Source organism: Schistocerca americana, chromosome 5, assembly GCF_021461395.2.
Source record: "Schistocerca americana isolate TAMUIC-IGC-003095 chromosome 5, iqSchAmer2.1, whole genome shotgun sequence".
Taxonomy (NCBI): Eukaryota; Metazoa; Arthropoda; class Insecta; order Orthoptera; family Acrididae; genus Schistocerca; species Schistocerca americana.
The window spans coordinates 224547762-224569304 of NC_060123.1; the positions used below are offsets into that span (position 1 = coordinate 224547762).

At 44.4% G+C, this 21543-nt stretch overlaps 1 protein-coding gene across 1 annotated transcript in view; it reads left to right on the forward strand.

Annotated features, from left to right (window-relative positions):
- Nucleotides 1–20555, forward strand: part of LOC124616058 — a 352315-nt gene extending 331760 nt beyond the window's left edge. Inside the window, exons 3-6 of the mRNA XM_047144291.1 lie at nt 3290–3488; nt 10305–10451; nt 16175–16312; nt 19704–20555. Of these exons, the coding sequence (XP_047000247.1) occupies nt 3290–3488; nt 10305–10451; nt 16175–16312; nt 19704–19803 (584 nt within the window). The 3' untranslated portion in view covers nt 19804–20555. The remainder of the gene's footprint in view (nt 1–3289; nt 3489–10304; nt 10452–16174; nt 16313–19703) is intronic.
- The last annotated feature ends 988 nt before the right edge of the window (nt 20556–21543 follow it).

Below are 21543 nucleotides of genomic sequence, written 5' to 3' on the forward strand. Positions count from 1 at the left end.
CAAGAAATGGAGACTCAAGCCAAACCCTAACAAAACTGAAGTATCTACATTCCATCTTAATAACAAAATGGCAAATGAAATTATTAACATAAAACTCGGAAACACCAACCTCAAACATAGTAAGTTTCCAACGTACTTAGGTATAACATTGGATCGCACTCTTTCTTACCGAAAACATCTGGAGAACACCACTGCAAAAATTGGAACACGGAATAACATCATCCAAAAACTTAGCGGTACTACTTGGGGAGCTAACGCAAAAACATTACGCACCTCATCTATCGCCTTAGTGTTCTCTGTGGCTGAGTACTGCGCACCAGTCTGGATTAATAGCTGTCACACCAAACTTATTGACAGGCAATTAAATAACACAATGAGGTTGATTTCTGGAACTGTTAAATCAACGCCCACGTACTGGTTACCGGTGCTATGTAATATCCTGCCCCCGGACCTGCGTAGAAAAGCGGCCCTACTGCACGAATTCAGAAAGATTGAGACAAAACCAGAACTACCAATTAAAGAAGAATTCTCACAACTGCGACACACTCGATTGAAATCAAGAAAAAATGGCTCTGAGCACTATGGGACTCAACTGCTGTGGTCATAAGTCCCCTAGAACTTAGAACTACTTAAACCTAACTAACTTAAGGACATCACACACATCCATGCCCGAGGCAGGATTCGAACCTGCGACCGTAGCGGTCGTGCGGTTCCAGACTGTAGCGCCTTTAACCGCTCGGCCACTCCGGCCGGCGAAATCAAGAAAGCCACCCATACGCACAGCTGAGCAGCTTCAAAATAATTACTATGACCACATGAAACAATGGAGACAATTGGAACCAAAAGACAAATGACCAACTACAGACCTGGTTTGAGAGCTATAACTGCAACATATCTGGAATGGAACTAACACGGAAAACATGGTCCGCATTAAATCGAATACGTACTGGACATGGCAGGTGTGCGGATTCACTACACAAATGGGGAAGAGCGATGTCACCAGAATGCGACTGCGGTGCCCCTAGACAGACGATCCAACACATCCATGGTGAATGCTCCTTGCGAGCATATGCAGGGAACTGGTCCGACTTCCTGGAGGCATCCCCATCGGCGCTAGAATGGATCTCAAACCTCGATATAACCTTTTAACTGACCAATATAAACATAAATTATATTTATGATTGTTATAAGATTTTACGCCGGCCGCGGTGGTCTAGCGGTTCAGGCGCTCAGTCCGGAACCGCGCGACTGCTACGGTCGCAGGTTCGAATCCTGCCTCGGGCATGGATGTGTGTGATGTCCTTAGGTTAGTTAAGTTTAAGTAGCTCTAAGTTCTAGGGGACTGATGACCACAGATGTTAAGTCCCATAGTGCTCAGAGCCATTTGAACCATTTTTTTTGTTATAAGATTTTAATGTCTAGCACTTGATGTATTAATGTTGAATGTATAGCCATACGCTAAATAAAAATTAATAAAGTACCTTTATTTTGTCTAGTTTCTTTCAGTACTGGCAATATTCTCTCAATGGCAATACCTTGGCTGTTAACGTTAGGTTCACCTACGGTGCGATGGATTAATGTAATAATTTTTGCGAATACACGCCTTCAAATATGTTTCCATATACTAGCACAAATTTTCAGTTCGTTTTATTTTATTTTATTTCGTTCATTGGATTTCAATTCCCCCGCTGGCCGCGGTGGCCGAGCGGTTCTAGGCGCTTCAGTCCGGAACCGCGCGACTGCTACGGTCGCAGTTTCGAATCCTGCGTCGGGCATGGATGTGTGTGATGTCCTTAGGTTAGTTAGGTTTAAGTAGTTCTAAGTTCTAGGGGACTGATTACCTCAGCTGTTAAGTCCCATAGTGCTCAGAGCCATTTGAACCATTCAATTCTCCCCCCTCCCCCTCCTTACTGCAGCCACAATGCAGCCTACAGAAAAGTTAAAAACAAAATTAGGAGCTATCATAAAAATAAAAACAGGCGATAAAACGGTAACTGATTAAAACTGGAACAAGGCGAAAAATTGCGAAGATAATATAAAAACAATGGGTCAGTGTTGCTGTTTAAAATACATAGTAAATAGACAGGCACAATTAAAAAACATGGCGGCAGTCTGGTTTCTGTTCGCAACATTTAAAAAACACACCTAGCGACAATATGGTGTCAACACTGACAGGGGACGCACAACACTGAACACGCACTTAAACAGCACTATGCGCTATAGAAGAGACACGGCGGCAGAGGAGAGAGGAGGGGGGGGGGGGGGGGGAGGACCCGGAACGATGAGAGGAAAAAAGGGGGGAAGGAGAGGAAAGGAAAAAAGGGGGACCCGATGGAGGGAGAGGACACAGGAAAAGGGAGACAGGGTGGACGCGAGAAGGAGTGGGGAAGGCAGTGGAGGAGAAAGAATAAGGACCCAGGGGAGAGAATGGAGTCAAGGAGTGGGTAGATGGAGAAAAAAACAGGATGGAAGGGGGAGAGGAAGCCCAGGAAAAGGACAGAGGGAGGAAGGGGCTCGTGAGGACCATAGTTGATAGGAGGATAAATGGAGGGAGAGAGGGCATCATCCTGGAGGGGCAGTTGATGGAAGCCACGTCGGGGAAGGAGATGAAGGGTGTGGAGGTGGAGGGTAGGGGGGATACAACAACGAAGGCATGGCAGTGGGTGAGGGTTGGAGTGGAGAGGAGCAACCAGCGGATGAGGGGAATCAAGTCGACAGGAGCTGTAGAGGACACGGACATGTTCCAGGAAAAGGAGCAGGCAGGGGAAAGGAATCAGGTCATAGAGGATCCGTGTGGGGGCGGGAGGCGTATACGTCCCCCCTTTGTGTGTGAAATCTTATTGGACTTAACTGCTGAGGTCCTCAGTCCCTAAGCTTACACACTACTTAACCTAAATTATCCTAAGGACAAACACACACACCCATGCCCGAGGGAGGACTCGAAACTCCGCCGGGAGCAGCTGCACAGTCCAGGAGGCATATATGGAAGGTGAGGCGGAGTGCTTGGCGCTCGAGGATCTGGAGGAACTTGCAGAGTTTGGGGGGAGTACATTTTTATAATATGTTTTAGTTCATAAATATGTGAGTTGCAACTGCCGATACTGCCGTAGGCCGTGAAACCCGTATTGTAGTCAATTAAAACCAAGTTTTACTGGGTCAGAGGTATCTTCATTCATCATGACCTTCAGTAGCTGTGGGTGCCCTCATATAAAACATGCGGACTGTGGAAGGTAGTTCCTAGTAGCTGTAGAGTGAGATGCGGTGTGTGATGATAGTGGCGCTGTTGCAGTCGACTTCGACAAGCTGGGGCTGACGGACAACCAGAACCCGTACGGCGTGCTGCCGCCGCTGCTGGCGCGCTCCATGGGCCGCATGACGGGCCAGCTGCTGGCTGACTACCTCTCCCAGCTGCTCTCCAGGAGGCGCTCCGGGCGCTCCCTGCCGCCGCCCAAGGCACCGCCCAACGCCAACTTCCACGGAGGCGAGAGGTAACTACGTATGTTCATACTCTAACAGAACAAAGACGAGCCTTTGCTGTTTTGTAACTTTCTAGCAGGCTAAAACGCGAAACTTTGCCTTTCGTTGAGACGTATGCAACTTGGCGCCCTTCTACACTACTGGCCACTAAAATTGCTACACCACGAAGATGACGTGCTACAGACGCGAAATTTAACCGACAGGAAGAAGATGCTGTGGTATGCAAATGATTAGCTTTTCAGAGCATTCACACAAGGTTGGCACCGGTGGCGACACCTACAACGTGCCGACACGAGGAAAGTTTCCAACCGATTTCTCATACACAAACAGCAGTTGACCGGCGTTGCCTGGTGAAACGTTGTTGCGATGCCTCGTGTAAAGAGGAGAAATGCGTACCATCACGTTTCCGACTTTGATAATGGTCGGATTGTAGCCTATCGCGATCGGCGGTCTATCGTATCGCGAAATTGCTGCTCGCGTTGGTCGAGATCCAATGACTGTTAGCAGAATATGGAATCGGTGGGTTCAGGGGGGTAATACGGAACGCCGTGCTGGATCCCAACGGCCTCGTATCACTAGCAGTCGAGATGACAGTCATCTTATCCGCATGGCTGTAACGGATCATGCAGCCACGTCTCGATCTCTGAGTCAACAGATGCGGACGTTTGCAAGACAACAACCATCTGCACGAACAGTTCGACGACGTTTGCAGCAGCATGGACTATCAGCTCGGAGACCATGGCTGCGGTTACCTTTGACGCTGCATCACAGACAGGAGCGCCTGCGATGGTGTACTCAACGACGAACCTGGGTGCACGAATGGCAAAACGTAATTTTTTCGGATGAATGCAGGTTCTGTTTACAGCATCATGATGGTCGCATCCGTGTTTGGCGACATCGCGGTGAACGCACATTGGAAGCGTGTATTCGTCATCGCCATACTGGTGTATCACCCGGCGTGATGGTATGGGGTGCCATTGGTTACGTCTCGGTCACCTCTTGTTCGCATTGACGGCACTTTGAACAGTGGACGTTACATTTCAGATGTGTTACGACCTGTGGCTCTACCCTTCATTCGATCCCTGCGAAACCCTACATTTCAGCAGGATAATGAACGACCGAATGTTGTAGGTCCTGTACGGGCCTTCCTGGATACAGAAAATGTTCGACTGCTGCCCTGGCCAGCACATTCTCCAGATCTCTCACCAATTGAAAACGTCTGGTCAGTGGTGGCCGAGCAACTGGCTCGTCACAATAAGCCAGTCACTACTCTTGATGAACTGTGTTATCTTGTTGAAGCTGCGTTGGCAACTGTACCTGTACACGCCATCCAAGCTCTGTTTGACTCAATGCCCAGGCGTATCAAGGCCGTTATTACGGCCAGAGGTGGTTGTTCTGGGTACTGATTTCTCAGGATCTATGCACCCAAACTGCGTGAAAATGTAATCACATGTCAGTACTAGTATAATACATTTGTCCAATGAATACCCGTTTATCCTCTGCATTTCTTCTTGGAGTAGCAAAAATTAATGGCCAGTACTGTTTGTAGGCTCTATCCTGTATCTTCTGGAGCGCAGCAGTGAACAACTAAATACATCAAGGTACGACTTTCACGAAGAGCTTACAGTTTGGCGTTTTTTGTGACGTATGCAAATAATTTTTGATCAAATTTACACGAATTGTCGCAGAAGTTTTATTCGAAAGGTCTTTACAATGCCACAAAAGAAAGAATATAGCCGATATCATAATTCAGTAGCTATAAATATTATAAAGATCTTGAGTATGTCATATAATTTGCCACACTGACCAGCTATAAATCGGCAAAAACTTTACCTTCGTAAAATATAAAGGACAGTCAAATGAAAACAAAGCAGATGGAAAAAAGTAAGTAAACTGTTTGTTATTTCAAAAGTAATCGCCACAACAGTTAATACATTTATCACACTGTGAAACAATACGGCCAGTGCCTTCATGGAGAAATGTTTGCGGTTGCCTATGGAACTACGATTCTACCTAGGCGAGTACTTCTTCGTCCGAAGTACGATGGTTGGATCTGTAATAGTGGCAACTATTTATTTACAGCTCGCTCAAAATCGATACTATTTCAAAGTTTTACTGGCCTTCAAAGTAGTCACCAGCATTGTGTATAACCCTTTGCCAGCGATGTGAATGTCGCAGGATACTCTTAGCAGTGCCAGTTGTGTTGACAGTTGGAGCGGCGCGGTCTATTGCCCGACGAATTTGTAGCAGTTCTGAAGTGAATGCCGGGAAGTGTTTCCTTCAGTTTAGAATTCAAGTTGAACTCACGGGGGCTTAAGTCAGGAGAGTGCAGTAGGTGGTATAGCACTTAGCATTCCCATCAGTTAAACAAATCAGCAACAGCTAGCACTGTAAGTGTTTGAGCATTGTCCTGCAAAATGATGGTCAGTTCCTGCAGAAAGTGTCATCACATCTGTCTCTAAGCTGGCCGTAGGTTGTGTTCCAAAAATGAACAGCACAGAGACAGAAGTAATGACACTTTTTTGCAGGACCTGACCATCATTTTGCAGGACAATGCTCAAGCACGTACAGTGCAAGCTGTTACTGATTTGTTTGACTGATGGGGATGCTAAGTGCTATACCACCTACTGCACTCCCCTGACTTAAGCCCTCTTGAGTTCAACTCGATTTCTAAACTGAAGGAAACACTTCACGACATTTGCTTCAGAACTGCTACAAATTCGTCGGGCAATAGACCGCGCCGCTCGAACTCTCAACACAACTGGCACTGCTAAGAGTATCCTACGACTTCCACATCGTTGGCAACGGGTTATAGACAATGCTGGTGTCTACTTTGAAGGTCAGTAACACTTTGAAACACGTAGGTATTTTGTGCGAGCTGTAATTAAATAGTTGCCATTATTAAAGTTCCAACACTCGTAAATCGACAGCGACAAATCTCTTTCTTCGGGAGACAGAAACATGGAAATCGCATGGGAAGGGATCAGGACAGTACGGGAGATGTGTAACTTCTGCGGTACACTTGAAACGATCTTGGCGACATCTGGGCGGGCATTATCCTGCAACAGAACAATACCGTCCGACAACATCGCTGAGCCTTTCGACTTGTTCATCTAGACACTTACCAAGAAAGTGAAGAGCGCCACCAAGTCCAAACGTCCAGGAATGTTGACGCTCGGCATCAACCTGTTGCCAGATAATGTCCACCCACAAGGCGCCGAGGTTGCAGAAGTTTCGCTAGGAAGCCCTTACACATGTTTCATACAGTCCCGTTCTCTCCTCATGTGATTTCCACATTTTTGGAGCCCTGATGAAAGACATGCGTGGTTTGCGCTGTTCACGTGTCTAGCCAAATTCTTCGGGTCCTGGAAGGATGATGTACCTTGGGTACGATTGTCAGAGGCTGTATTGCCGCGTGTGACTTCCTGGAAAGGTAGTGTTCTGGCATAATGAAATGGCACTGGAGTAACGGAGTGAGGGACCTCAGACTGTGACTCCTGTTCGTGGAGCAAAAAAAAAATGGTTCAAATGGCTCTGAGCACTATGGGACTTAACATCTATGTTCATCAGTCCCCTAGAACTTAGAACTACTTAAACCTAACTAACCTAAGGACAGCACACAACACCCAGCCATCACGAGGCAGAGAAAATCCCTGACCCCGCCGGGAATCGAACCCGGGAACCCGGGCGTGGGAAGCGAGAAAGCTACCACACGACCACGAGATGCGGGCATTCGTGGAGCATACCCAAGTATTTCTGCAACCGCATCTTGCTACACAATGTTACGCTAAAAACACAGTAAAATGGATAACAGAAGACCGAGACGACGACGTAACGGAAGATAGGAAGACGACATTAGAAAACGTACTGGAGCTATACATATAACTGGAGGACGCAATGCACGGAAAAGGAGGACTTAATCAAACAGTTGATGTTAAATGCCTGATGACGATTTTGATGTTGTTTATCTACATACATACTTGGCAAGCCGCCGTGTGGTGTATGACAAATAGTCATTTCCTATCCTGTTTCACTCACAAATGGACGGAGGAAAAAACGACTATCTATATGCCATCTTGTGATCCCTAATTTCTCTAACCTCGTCTTCAGAATGTATGTTTGCGGCAGTAGAATCCATCAGCAGTCAACTGCAAATGTCGCTTCTACAATTTTTTCAAAAGTGTTTCGCTAACTGTACGTCGTTTTCCTTCCAGTCATTCCCAGTTGAGCTCACGAAGCATCTCCGTCAGTACACAAGTGTTGATCAAACATACTGGTAACAAATCTGAGTTCCTTCGATGTCTTTCAGTCCGACCTGGTAGGGATCTCAAAAACTTGAGCATGACTCAAGAACTGGTCGCACTAGTGTTATTTACGCGGTCTCCTTTATCGATGAGCTACACTTCCCTGGAATTCTTACGATAAACCGAAGTCGATCGTTCATTTTTCTTTCTACTGTCCTTATGTGCTCGTATCGCATTCCATCGTTACGCCTAAACATTTAATCGTCGTGACTGTGTCAAGCAGTGCATTACTAACAGTGTATTGGAAAGTTACAGATTTGTTTCTCTTACTCGGCTGCGTTAACAAACATTTTTCTACATTTAAGGCATGCTGCCACTCGTCACAGAACATAGAAACTCTGTCTAAGGCATCCTGCATCCTCCTACTGTCACTCAACGACGTCACTTTGCAGTGCACTACAATGGCACCGGCAAACAGTCGCGGGTTACTGCTCGCCATGTCCGTCAGGTTATTTATGCATACTGAGGACAAGAGCGGTCTTATCACACTTCCCTGGGCCACTCCCGACGATACCCTTGTATCCATTGAATACTCGCCATGGAGGACAACGTACTGGATTCTATTACTTAAAAAGCCATCGAGCCAGTGACATATCTGGCAACCTATTCCGCACGCTCGGGACTTTCATTAACAGTTTGCAGCGGGGGGCGGGGGGGGGGGGGGGGGGGGGCAAAGTTTTAAGGAATATGGGATCCACATGTTGACCTCCATCGATGCCTCGCAGGATATCGTGTAAGAAAAGGGCAATCAGATTTTCGCACGAGCGTTGCTTTATACACTGAAGACCCAATGAAACTGGTACACCTGCCTAATATCTCGAAGGGCCCTCGCGAGCACGTAGAAGTGCCGCAACACGACGTGGCATGGACTCGACTAATGTTTGAAGTAGTGCTAAAGCGAACTCACACCACGAATCCTGCAGGCCTGTCCGTAAATCCGTAAGAGTACGAGGGGATGGAGATCTCTTCTGAACATGACGTTGCAAGGCATCCCAGATATGCTCAATAATGTTCATGTCTCTGGAGTTTGGTGGCCACCGGAAGTGTTTAAACTCAGAAGAGTATTCCTGGAGCCACTCTATAGCAATCCTGGGCGTGTGGGGTGTCGCATTATCCCGCTGGAATTTCCCAAGTCCGCACAATGGACATGAATGGATGCAGGTGATCAGACAGGATGCTTACGTACGTGTCACCTGGCAGAATCGTATCTAGACGTGTCAGTGGTCCCATGTCACTCCAACTGCGCACGCCCACACCATTACGGAGCCTCCACCAGCTTGAACAGTCCCCTGCTGATATGCAGCTTCCATGGACTCATGATGTTGTCTCCATACCCGCTCGATACAATTTGAAACGAGACTCGTCCAACCAGTCAATCTGTTTCCAGTCATCAACAGTCCAATGTTGGTGTTGACTGGGTCAGGCGAGGCGTAAAGCTTTGTGTCGTGCAGTCTTCAAGGGCACACGAGTGGGACTTCGGCTTCGAAAGCCCATATCGCTGATGTTTCGTTGAACGGGTCGCACGCTGACGTTGATGGCTCAGCATTGAAACCTGAAGGAATTTGCGGAAGGATTGCGCTTCCGTCACGTTCTTGCAGGATCTTTTTCCGTCTGCAGCGATGGTGGAGATTTGATGTTTTACCGGATACCTGATATTCACGGTACACTCGTGGAATGGTCGTACGGGAAAATCCCTACTTCATCGCTACCTCGGAGATGCTGTGTCCCATCGCTCGTGCTACGACTACAACACCACGTTCAAATTCAGTTAAATCTTGATAACCTGCCATAGTAGCTGCAGTAACCGACCTAACAACAGCACCAGACACTTGTTGTCTATTCTGCTGTTTACATATCTCTGTATTTGAATACGCATGCCTATCCCAGTCTCTTTGGCGCTTCAGTATATATCCGTGCTGATTTATGGACAGAAGCTTTTTGGTCTCAAGAAAATTTATTATATTCTAACTTAAAATTTTCTCAATAATTCAGTAGCAAACCCATGTTAAGGATATTGGTCTGTAGCTTTGTGGATTCGTTCTTTTACGCTTCTTATAGACAGGAGTAACCTGCCTTTTTTCCAGTGCCTGGGACTTTGCGCTGGGCGAGAGATTCGAGATAAATGCAAGCAAATTAAGGGATCATTTGCAAACAGTGCCCTCTGTAAAACCGAAGTAGGATCCCATCCGGATCTGGCGACTTATATATTTTCAACTCTCTCAACTTGTTGCACATGACAATCATGATATTGGTGACGAGGAGGATAATGGTTGTGCTGGTATAATTGACATATATTCTGAGACCATTGTGAGCGATTTTGGCTAAACTAAAATCTGCATTATGATTGTGAACTACGCAAAAGCACATTTCTCACTTTAGACTTTATTTTTAATGTTCCTGACATTATTTATCCAAATTTTAATGAAGTGTCATTTACTTCAAGCTATTATAATGCTGTTTTATTTATTGTGCAATAAATTTTGCTGAGGGATGAGAAAGTAAGACTTTTAAAACTGTTTCCAGAGCTCTTCTTTATGCTGCTGTGGAGGATTTCCTTTCGAGTTTCGGGATGGATGGTCACGCTTGCCTTCTTAGAGCAATCTGTGAGGTCCACGGGCACTCTGTGGAACGCTTTGGCCTACTAGGAGAAATGCTGAAGCTTTTCTTCACGTAAGTAGCTATTTCTCACATATTTACCTGATTAAATATGTCATCATTGTATTTCCGCCAGGAACACGTACATTTTGAGAAAATGAGTTTTTGTATGTGTGTATGGGAGGGGGGGGGGGGGGGGGAAGTGGGGGTGTGTGATGCGTTCCGACACGAATTTCTCTCCTGCGTCAAACTCTTCATCCCAGAGTAGCACTTTCACCCTACGCTCTAGTTATATGCTTGACGTATTCCCAGTCTCTGTCTTCCTATACAGTTTCTACCTTCTACAGTTCCCTCTAGTACCATGAGAGTTATTCCCTGATGTCTTAACAGATGTCCTGTCATCCTATTCCTTCTCCTTACAGTGTTTTCCACGTATTCCTTTCCTCGCCGATTCTACAGCGAACCTTCTCATTACCTATCAGTCCACCTAATTTTCAACACTCTTCCGTTGCACCACATCTCAAACGCTTCGATTTTCTTCTGTTCCGGTTTTAACACGTCCATGTTTCACTACCCTACAATGTCGTGCTGCAAACGTACATCCTCAGAAATTTCTTCCTCAAATTAAGATCTATGTTTGATACTAGTAGACTTCTCTCGGTCAAGAGTCCTCTTTTTGCCAGTGCTGGACTACTTTTTATGTCTGCCTTGCTCCGTCTATCTTGGATTATATTGCTGCCTAGGTAGCAGAGGTCGATAACTTCATCTATTGCTTCATCACCAGTCCTGATTTTAGTTTCTCGCTCTTCTCATTTCTGTTACTTCCCATTACCTTCGTCTTTCTTAGATTTGCTCTCGGTCCATATTCTGTACTCATTAATCTGTTCATTCCATTCAACAGATCCTGTAATTCTTCACGTTCACTGAGGAGAGCAATGTCATCAGCTAATCTTATCATTGATATCCTTTCACATTAAATTTTACTTCCATACACTTGAACTTTTCTTTATTTCCGTCATTCATTTGAAAATTTGTGGTAAGGACTATGGGATCAAACTGTTGAGGTCATCGGTCCCTAGGCTCACGCACTACTTAATCTAACTTAAACTAACTTACGCTAAGGACAGTACACACACCATTGCCCGAGGGAGGACTCGAACCTCCGACGGGGTCAGCTGCACGAACCGTGACAAGGCGCCATCATTGATTCTTCGATGTATACATTGAGGACTAAGGGCGAAAGACTACATCTGTCTCTTAAACCCTGTTTAATCCGAACATTTCGTTCTTGGCCTTCCAGCCTTATTGTTACCTCTTGATTCTTGTACATATTGTATTACCCGCCTTTCCCTACAGCTTACCACCGGCCGCTGTGACCGAGCGGTTCTAGGCGCTTCAGTCCGGAATCGCGCTGCTGCTACGGTCGCAGATTCGAATCCTGTCTCGGGCATATGTGTGCGATGTCCTTAGGTTAGTTAGGTTTAAGTAGTTCTAAGTCTAGGGGACTGATGACTTCAGATGTTAAGTCCCATAGTGCTTAGAGCCATTTTGAACCTACAGCTTACCGCTAATTTTCTGCGAAACTAAAGACATGCACGAAAAAACGGGCTAGCCCTCAAATGTGAAAACTTGCAGATAAGTGTTGCCATCTGTTACTGGGTACGGGAACTATCAAAATTGGCGTTGGTCTCACCCGTAAATATCACTTAGGGGTGAGGTCAATGTCGATTTTGATAGCTGCCATACCCAGCAACAGATGGCAACACTTATCTGTAAGCTTTTACATTCGAGGGCTAGCCTGTTTTTCCGCGCATGTCTTCAATTCGCACATCTAGCACCATTTTATATTGTCTAACGCTTTTACCAGGTCGAAAAATCATATGAACGTTCCCTGATTTTTGTTCAGGCTTGCTTGCATTATCAACCGCAAAGTCAGAACAGCCTCTCTGGCGCCTTTACCTTTCCTAAAGCGAAACGGATCGTCATCTAAAAGTCTTCAATTTTCCTTTTACATTCTCCTGTATATTATTCTTGTCAGCATCTTAGATGCATGAGCTCTAAAGCTGATTGTGCGATATTTCTCGCATTTGTCAGCTCTTGCCATCTTCGGAATTGTATGGGTGATGTTTTTCTGAAAGTACACTCCTGGAAATTGAAATAAGAACACCGTGAATTCATTGTCCCAGGAAGGGGAAACTTTATTGACACATTCCTGGGGTCAGATACATCACATGATCACACTGACAGAACCACAGGCACATAGACACAGGTAACAGAGCATGCACAATGTCGGCGCTAGTACAGTGTATATCCACCTTTCGCAGCAATGCAGGCTGCTATTCTCCCATGGAGACGATCGTAGAGATGCTGGATGTAGTCCTGTGGAACGGCTTGCCATGCCATTTCCACCTGGCGCCTCAGTTGGACCAGCGTTCGTGCTGGACGTGCAGACCGCGTGAGACGACACTTCATCCAGTCCCAAACATGCTCAATGGGGGACAGATCCGGAGATCTTGCTGGCCAGGGTAGTTGACTTACACCTTCTAGAGCACGTTGGGTGGCACGGGATACATGCGGACGTGCATTGTCTTGTTGGAACAGCAAGTTCCCTTGCCGGTCTAGGAATGGTAGAACGATGGGTTCGATGACGGTTTGGATGTACCGTGCACTATTCAGTGTCCCCTCGACGATCACCAGTGGTGTACGGCCAGTGTAGGAGATCGCTCCCCACACCATGATGCCGGGTGTTGGCCCTGTGTGCCTCGGTCGTATGCAGTCCTGATTGTGGCGCTCACCTGCACGGCGCCAAACACGCATACGGCCATCATTGGCACCAAGGCAGATGCGACTCTCATCGCTGAAGACGACACGTCTCCATTCGTCCCTCCATTCACGCCTGTCGCGACACCACTGGAGGCGGGCTGCACGATGTTGGGGCGTGAGCGGAAGACGGCCTAACGGTGTGCGGGACCGTAGCCCAGCTTCATGGAGACGGTTGCGAATGGTCCTCGCCGATACCCCAGGAGCAACAGTGTCCCTAATTTGCTGGGAAGTGGCGGTGCGGTCCCCTGCGGCACTGCGTAGGATCCTACGGTCTTGGCATGCATCCGTGCGTCGCTGCGGTCCGGTCCCAGGTCGACGGGCACGTGCACCTTCCGCCGACCACTGGCGACAACATCGATGTACTGTGGAGACCTCACGCCCCACGTGTTGAGCAATTCGGCGGTACGTCCACCCGGCCTCCCGCATGCCCACTATACGCCCTCGCTCAAAGTCCGTCAGCTGCACATACGGTTCACGTCCACGCTGTCGCGGCATGCTACCAGTGTTAAAGACTGCGATGGAGCTCCGTATGCCACGGCAAACTGGCTGACACTGACGGCGGCGGTGCACAAATGCTGCACAGCTAGCGCCATTCGACGGCCAACACCGCGGTTCCTGGTGTGTCGCTGTGCCGTGCGTGTGATCATTGCTTGTACAGCCCTCTCGCAGTGTCCAGAGCAAGTATGGTGGGTCTGACACACCGGTGTCAATGTGTTCTTTTTTCCATTTCCAGTAGTGTATTTTAGTTCTCATCGGATGCATGACCCAATAATAGTACTGACAGGAAATGTGCACAAGAGGATGAGTTGTACTTAAATAACAATATTTTCAATAAGTTATGCACCAAACTTCTTAAACATACAGGCAAAGAAAAACTATTTGCCTATTAGTTTTTGTTAGGTAATAGCTTCTCTTTGTGGTGATTTGGACACGAGTCTACATCTGGCCTCAGATGTTTGTTATCAAATACAGCTTTGTCATAAGAGCACGCTGCGTCGCAACAGCCCTAGGTGGACGTGCATTGTCATACTGAAAAATTACATCATTCTTCTGTCAAACAAATGGCAGTTTTGCGGAGATAACAGCCTTGCAATGTAGCGGGCTCTGGTTACTTTAACCAGAAGGAACGCCGTATGCCATCGCGAATTGTAACTCGTGGCCCCACTCCATGAAGCCTGGGATTGGACCTGTGTGTTGTGGACGAATACACTTTGGAGTAGGCAGTTCACTAGGTCTCCACCATACACATGTTTGTCCATCAGTGGCAACACTGGCATACAGACAGATCACTCTCTAGTGAACTCTTCTACGACGCCAGAACAGCCATGCTTGATGGTGTCCTGATGTCAGTGGTTGCCTGGCCAGAGAGACATGTCATCTTCATCCTGCTACAGGCATAGGTTTCCAGTAGTTCTTGGTGACAGAGCAGATGCAAAATGTGCCTGGATTTTGTTCGTGGATGATATTCCGTTAGCCATCATTGTTCACACAATACGTCCATCCTGAAATGTATTTTTACTACTTGGACGTCCAGAACAAGGTTATGGTAACAGGTATGGGATTGTTAAGCAGACCACTGTTGAAATCCTGACACTGCGCCCATACATCGTGCCCAACACGTGCAGCAAACCGTTGGCATGTCTATCCAACTTCCCGCAGGCCCACAATGCGAACCCTGAAGTTGTTCAGAATGTACTCGTTGGCGGGGCGAGGTTGTACCCTACGGTGACTTGCACGATCTAATCATCTCTGAACTCAGCACAGTTACTGCCCGCAGAGTCAGAACACAGCGTTCACAGGTAGGCTTCCTGATCGCTATCTGATCGCCGACGACCGTGACAAATGAATGACTAACACTTCAGCCCCTTAGTGTGCACATGTTACATCCTGGTGCTACTGAACCCAGTGCTTGAGAGCATTATAGTCTTTTTCTCCGGCAGTGTATTGCCTCACACTACTAAAGATTAATTACGACTCCCTCCCACGATCCGCGAGCGTTCCCTTCTCTATTGGCTAGAACATATTTTTAGACAAGCTGTTTCATAACTTTTCGTTGACAGTACGGTAATTCCCTTTCGCCACCAATCACCAACTCCGAATTCACTTTAAAAATGTTCCAAACCCAGTCATTCCGAAAATCAAATAAACTGAAAATAACCTTATTTTTAATGGTCCTAAGAACAATAGAAAAGATTTTGCTTCTAGAGTCTTTAAACCGGCTACTTTACATTAAGTTATATGTTACTCAGTTCTCATCTACACAATAAGATTCACGCACATTTTCATCATTTATTAATAAAAAATTTAAATGTTCGTGCATCACACTCATGCTGTCTTCATCCCCTCACTCACTCAGACAACATAACAAATGAAAATAATAATGTCATACAACTGAAAAGAGCAATCTCTGTTTGGAAATTGAAATTTGACTTAACTTTCACTCTCATACACCGTATACTATTTAATTAATAATACAGGCTAACAACGAAGTGTTTAGTTTAAGCCATCCTCTGATGTATTTACAAAACCATACAAATATCTCAGGATGTTGCTGTTAATGGGAAGGTATAAAACTTTGTTTTTAATTAATTTTAAATGTATCTGAATATATTTGGAATATGAAACCGAAACGCCCACAACAGTTACCTATTGTTGTACTGAAAGCCTACACGCTCTTTCGGGCACGAGGCCACTGAGACGAATTTTAGAGCATCCTAATCGCAAATGTACATCTCTACGCCACAGTCCCTTAGGTAGCCGTATGTCTGTTTGTCTTTCTTAGTTATTTTTTGTTGCTTTATATGTTACCTGACCTAATATAAAGATTTTGACTGTCTCCACAGATTCCACTATCACATAAATCATGAATTTAACATAACACTGAAGTGATATTAGTCATTTGTAGACCTCTCATCGATTGTCGATTCTCAGCTACAAGTAATCGGAAGCCAAATTATTTTCTCATTTGTTTGCAGAGCAAGCAGATCGCCTTTTTCAAGCGTGTTAACAGAGTATGTGGATGCTGAAAGAGCCGGAGAAGAAGATGGTGAATGCTGGCGATACTACAAGGATTGTCCGAAGAGCCTCTTCCAAGCACCACCAAATAAATATTCGTGAGTAAACGCAATAATTTCTGGGAAAATATCATCACTATTCAAATTATGATCTAGTATTAGGAATTTAATAAGTGAAACGTATTGTCAATAACCCAGAAACTGTAATTTATCGATTTTAAATCAAGTTTAGTGTTGTCTTCTTCGATGTAGTTCCCTTCTGATTGCACACACTTTTTCCAGCGCTTCTGCCATTGGTGATAACATTACTGGAACTCATCTTCTGTAATATCCTCCAAGAACCTCGTCACAGCTTTTTGGACATCTTGTGTTGTTTGAAAATGGTGTCCCTTGATCGCTGTTTTGACTCTTGGAAATAGAAAAAGGTCGCACGGAGCGATATCTGGTGAATAAAGTGGCTGTGGTAGGACTGAAATTTGTTTTGAGGTTAAAAATTGCTGTACTGACAGCGTAGTATGGGATGGCGCATTATCGTGATGCAGAATCCAATATCAGCAATGTTGGCACGTACACAAAGAACTCTTTTACGAAGTCTTTCTAAAATTTCTTTTTAGTAATATTGGTTAACCGTTTGTCTAGAAGGCACCCACTCTTTATGAACGATTCCCTTGGAATCAAAGAGTCACACAAGCATGCATTTCACTTTTGACTTTGACATGCGAGCTTTTTTTGGTCTGGGTGATCCCTTTGAGCACCATTAAAACTTTGGCATTTTGTCTCTGGATCGTACTGAAAAAACCAACTTTCATCACCAGTGATAACACAGCTCAGCAATTCTGGATTGATTTCTGTTTGTTCTAACAGATCGGCTGCCACATTTTTCCGTGTTTCTAGCTGTTGTGGTGTGAGATTTTTCGGAACCATTTTTGCACCAATCTTTCTCATACCAAGATCTTCAGTTATTATTAGACGAACCGTTTATAGGTTGATGTTCAGTTCTTCTGCAATCATTTTCACAGATAATCCTCGATCAGATCGTACGAGTTCACGCACTCTAGCCAAGTTGACATCCGTCCGTGAGGTTGATGGTCGTCCACTGCAGTCTTCATCTTCAACATTCGTTCTGCCTTCGCTAAACATTTTATGCCAACAAAAAGCTTGAGCTCTTGACATAACCTCCTCTCCAAAAGCCTTCTGAAGCTTACTGTATGTTGTCGTCGTGTTTTCACCCAATTTGACACAAAAAGAAATGGCATACCGTTGCGCAATATTATGCGGTTCCATTTCCGTGACGAGAGACACAAACACCAGTTAATGTATTTCAGCAACTGAGCAGTTGCATCGATGTGCTGCTTGGACTAGAAGCAGCTTATAGACCAAGGTCAAAGATATTGTGCCTACGCAAGCCTGCAGGGTTGCCATATCTTGCAAAGAAAATCAGTCTCATTACTTTATTGTCACACCCCGTATGATGTAAATTGAAGGTGATAAGGGGAGGGGGATGAAAGGAAAATGTAGGAACTATTGATGTCAGTTGATCAGGGCTTTATGCAGAATCAGCAGACCGGACTGGGACTTGATCCCAGGATCTTCTGCTTACTAGGCAGTTGTGTAAGTCACTGTGCCGCCTGGACACAGTCCTCGCAGTTGTGATAAATGCTATGTCTCTATGGCGCACTTGTTAACGCAACTGCGTAGAAAGTGGGAGATTCCCAGTTTGAGTTCCTCTCTGGCCCACGTTTTCTCTCATCCCCGCTGATTCCACATAAAGTCCTGATGCATTTGATACCAATAGTTCCTTCTCTTTCTTTTCATTTCGCTCCCTCCTTTTCCCAACTTCAATTTACATTATATGCATCACAGATACGGATTCCGTGTGACATCCGTTCTTTCGGACATGCATTCACATAACTGATTCAGCTCAAAGGGCAATGAATCCACCATCTTCAGTGCGGATGCACCATTACATTCGACCTCTTGTGAGAATTTCAAAGTAGCGAGCATTAAGGACATGGATGGGGATCGCGAATAGGTGGCGCTAAGTGGAAAAGTGGGTCTGCCAAGTGGTGCACCAAGACATCCTTTCAATTGTGATGAACACTGTGCAGTGGTTAACATGACTGCCTAGTAAAGGGAACATCCCTGGTTCGCTTGTTGCCGCTGATTCCTTATAAAGTCACGTTGCAGCTGACATCAATAGTTTATTTCCTTTCTCCCCCTTTTACCCTCAATTTACATAACATAATTTATCAGTTCTTACATGTAACCCACCTGCTGCCCATCTTCACATTCTCCATACCCTTGCCCAAAGTGGCTTCCGCCAACTTCCCCTACCTGATGATGTCCTTGTTCCCTCCATCTACCCCTCCTACCAGATCTAACCCCCCTCCCTGTCCCCCCTTTTTCCTCCTGGGCTGCCTCTCCCCCCCCACATTCCTTTCCCCCTCCTCTCTCCCTTGTCTCCCTCTTCCTTCCCTCCCCCTCCCCATGCTTCTAACCCCTACCCTCTCCCCTCCCCCTTTTTTCTCCCACTCGCTCCTTCCCCCTTCTCCTCCCCCCTGCCTTTCCCCTACACCCAGTGGTAGCCCCACCTCCTTCATCAGTGTGTTGGTTTCTGTTTCACTAATGATCGTCACCACAGTACTTCTGTGCGCCAGTGTTTCTTTGCTTTGTGCAACAGTGTTTTTATCAGTGTCCTTCTGTGTTCGTGTATACAACTGGATGTCTACATTTGTTTGAACTGTTGACCTCTTATGTGTACCCAGTGCCTTCAGTCAAACAGCTTCATATCTATAATGTTGCGTTTAACATGCATTTTTTTCTATTCTTTGTCTTCTATTGTATCTAACGTTGTACCTATTTGCCAAAGTGCGTCGTTTGTAGGCCACTGCCGGGCAGCCTCGTATGGCTAGCATTCTCAAACAAGAAAAGTTTCAAAATATATCTGTATTTTGTACACACACACACACACACACACAAACACACACACACACACACACACACACACACACACACACATTCCTTGTATGAGGAATGAATTTACAAAAAAAAAATTCCTACAAATACTGTAGAGACTAATTATAAACTATGATAATTTTCCTTATGTCACCGTTAAAGCTGAGATACACCCACAATTAACTGGCAGGTACATTTTGCAAATTGTAGTTTTCAGGTTTAAGGGAAGATATTACATAATATTATGCTCTATCTGTTTCCACTGGCCGAAAATTTTTTTCAGCTAAAATTTAAATACACATTGAGCAGTTGTAAGACAAACGTTACTGCTGCTACATTTACTTTCGTAAACATAATTAGTCTGCAGTAGCTTGTGAATGAAGACAAACTGTCTTAACCTTTGTTAAAGTTTTATCGAACTATATGTACTGTATAAGTGATGTCATTCAGTGTTAAAATACCTGTAATTTTACATTTTTATCATCAAAGCTACTAAATGACTATATTCAAACCAGTACTCACCTTTTGCTTTCAGGAAGGACTTAGCAGACAAAACAGAAGACGAAGAAAACGAAATACAAACCAGAGACACTCATAAAGTAACGCTGGATAATCCAGGCAGCAAGTTCATGTGATTGTTGAGGATCAACAGATATTTTGTTGTCGAATTGTTTAACTAATAGATTTTCATGAAAATGTGTTTCTTAAACATTTGACAGCAGTTAAGTGACATATTTAAGCTCTCTCAGTTCAGAAGCTTTAAGTCTAGTCTGCATTGATGGTAGACACCATTCATTCATTACTCATTGAAGTACTATTTATTATTTATTTCATTTAACAACATTATGAAGTTCATCATCGTCATTGTTAATGTATATTGCTCAAGAATTTATCTGTTAAAGAAACTTTAATAATTATGTTTGTTGTCAATTGCTTTTAGCAGTCCTATATGAAACAAAGTCAGATTAAGAAGTTCAGTGTTCTTATTGCCTTCTTTGCCTTGTAGCAGTGGAGTGCAAATCGCTAATGAAAAACACTGCTGCATCAGCCTGTAATGTAAATATAGTCTTAGAGTATTTACATGTTGTCTGTTTGTCACATGCCTTTGTTCTGTGTATGTATGTGCAGATGTGTGTATGCATCTATGTGCGTGTGTGTGCGTGTGCGTGTGCATGTGTGTGTGTGTGTGTGTGTGTGTGTGTGTGTGTGTGTGTGTGTGTGTGTGTGTGTGTGTACAAAATACAGATGTATTTTGAAACTTTTCTTGTTTGAGAATGGTAGCCATATTCCTGTTTTCCTTTACAATGCAAACAATAAATGGCAGCAGTTGTTTTACTGGTCATAGTACAGTTGTCATACTGACACAACCATGATTCATAAATTTGTGTTCTTGATATAATAATATTTATTTTGTAAATTTTGATATATCGATTAACATAATTTCAAAAGTTGTACATACATTATTTTTACAAAGAAAAATTCAGGTCCATATATATTGGTTAATGACAGCTACAAATTAATTCTGGCAATAAATGAACCAATTTCAAATAATACCTTTTTTATTTTTTGATATCACCTCTGCTGGTTGTAACAAAGACAGTGACTTTACCAAATTTAATTATGTTTAAAATATTCAATAATTTCAGTTAAACAAGTTACTGCATCAAGGTTTAACTTACTAGAACTGAACCTACAATTTACCCCACAATTTTTTTCCAAATTAAAAAATTATCCTATCCAGTTTGAGGTTCTGGTAAATTAAATCCTTTGTAATGAATTGTAATGAAAAGGCAGGTATGTATCAGTTTTAAAAAAATTCTTTGTGTGTGATTCAATCGTTGGGTTTCACAGTGATCCTATCCAAGTATGGATACAATGTAAAGAAATCTCCAGCTCAATATGTTCATCATAAAATTAACACAGCTGTTTATCTTATACTATGTATTCCATTGAATTTTTCTTAACCCACTGGATAATCCTTCCCTGGAATGTAAACTGCATTCTGTTGAGTCCTGTTTAGTGTAATTATAACAGCCACACAACAAAAAGTCAAATGCCATTCATCTGTGCCTTAAAAAAATAACTGTCATGACTCTGCAAATGAGGGGCCAGTCAACAATAGTATCTACTAAGCCATCCAAGTTTCCTCTTCTTCTATACCAATAGGCAATTCTGCATCTTGTCAGTATTTGAGATATCCAATAGAGCTGCATACATAAATTTCTGTACATCTGACAGCTTGATAGTGGTATTGCTTCTAGCAACATAAAGACCCATAGTCTTTGCCATTTCATTAACCATGTACTGACATAGAGCACTATATTCAACCTGTTTAAGTAATTCGAGCGATACTGCAGCACAATCGATATTGGTCT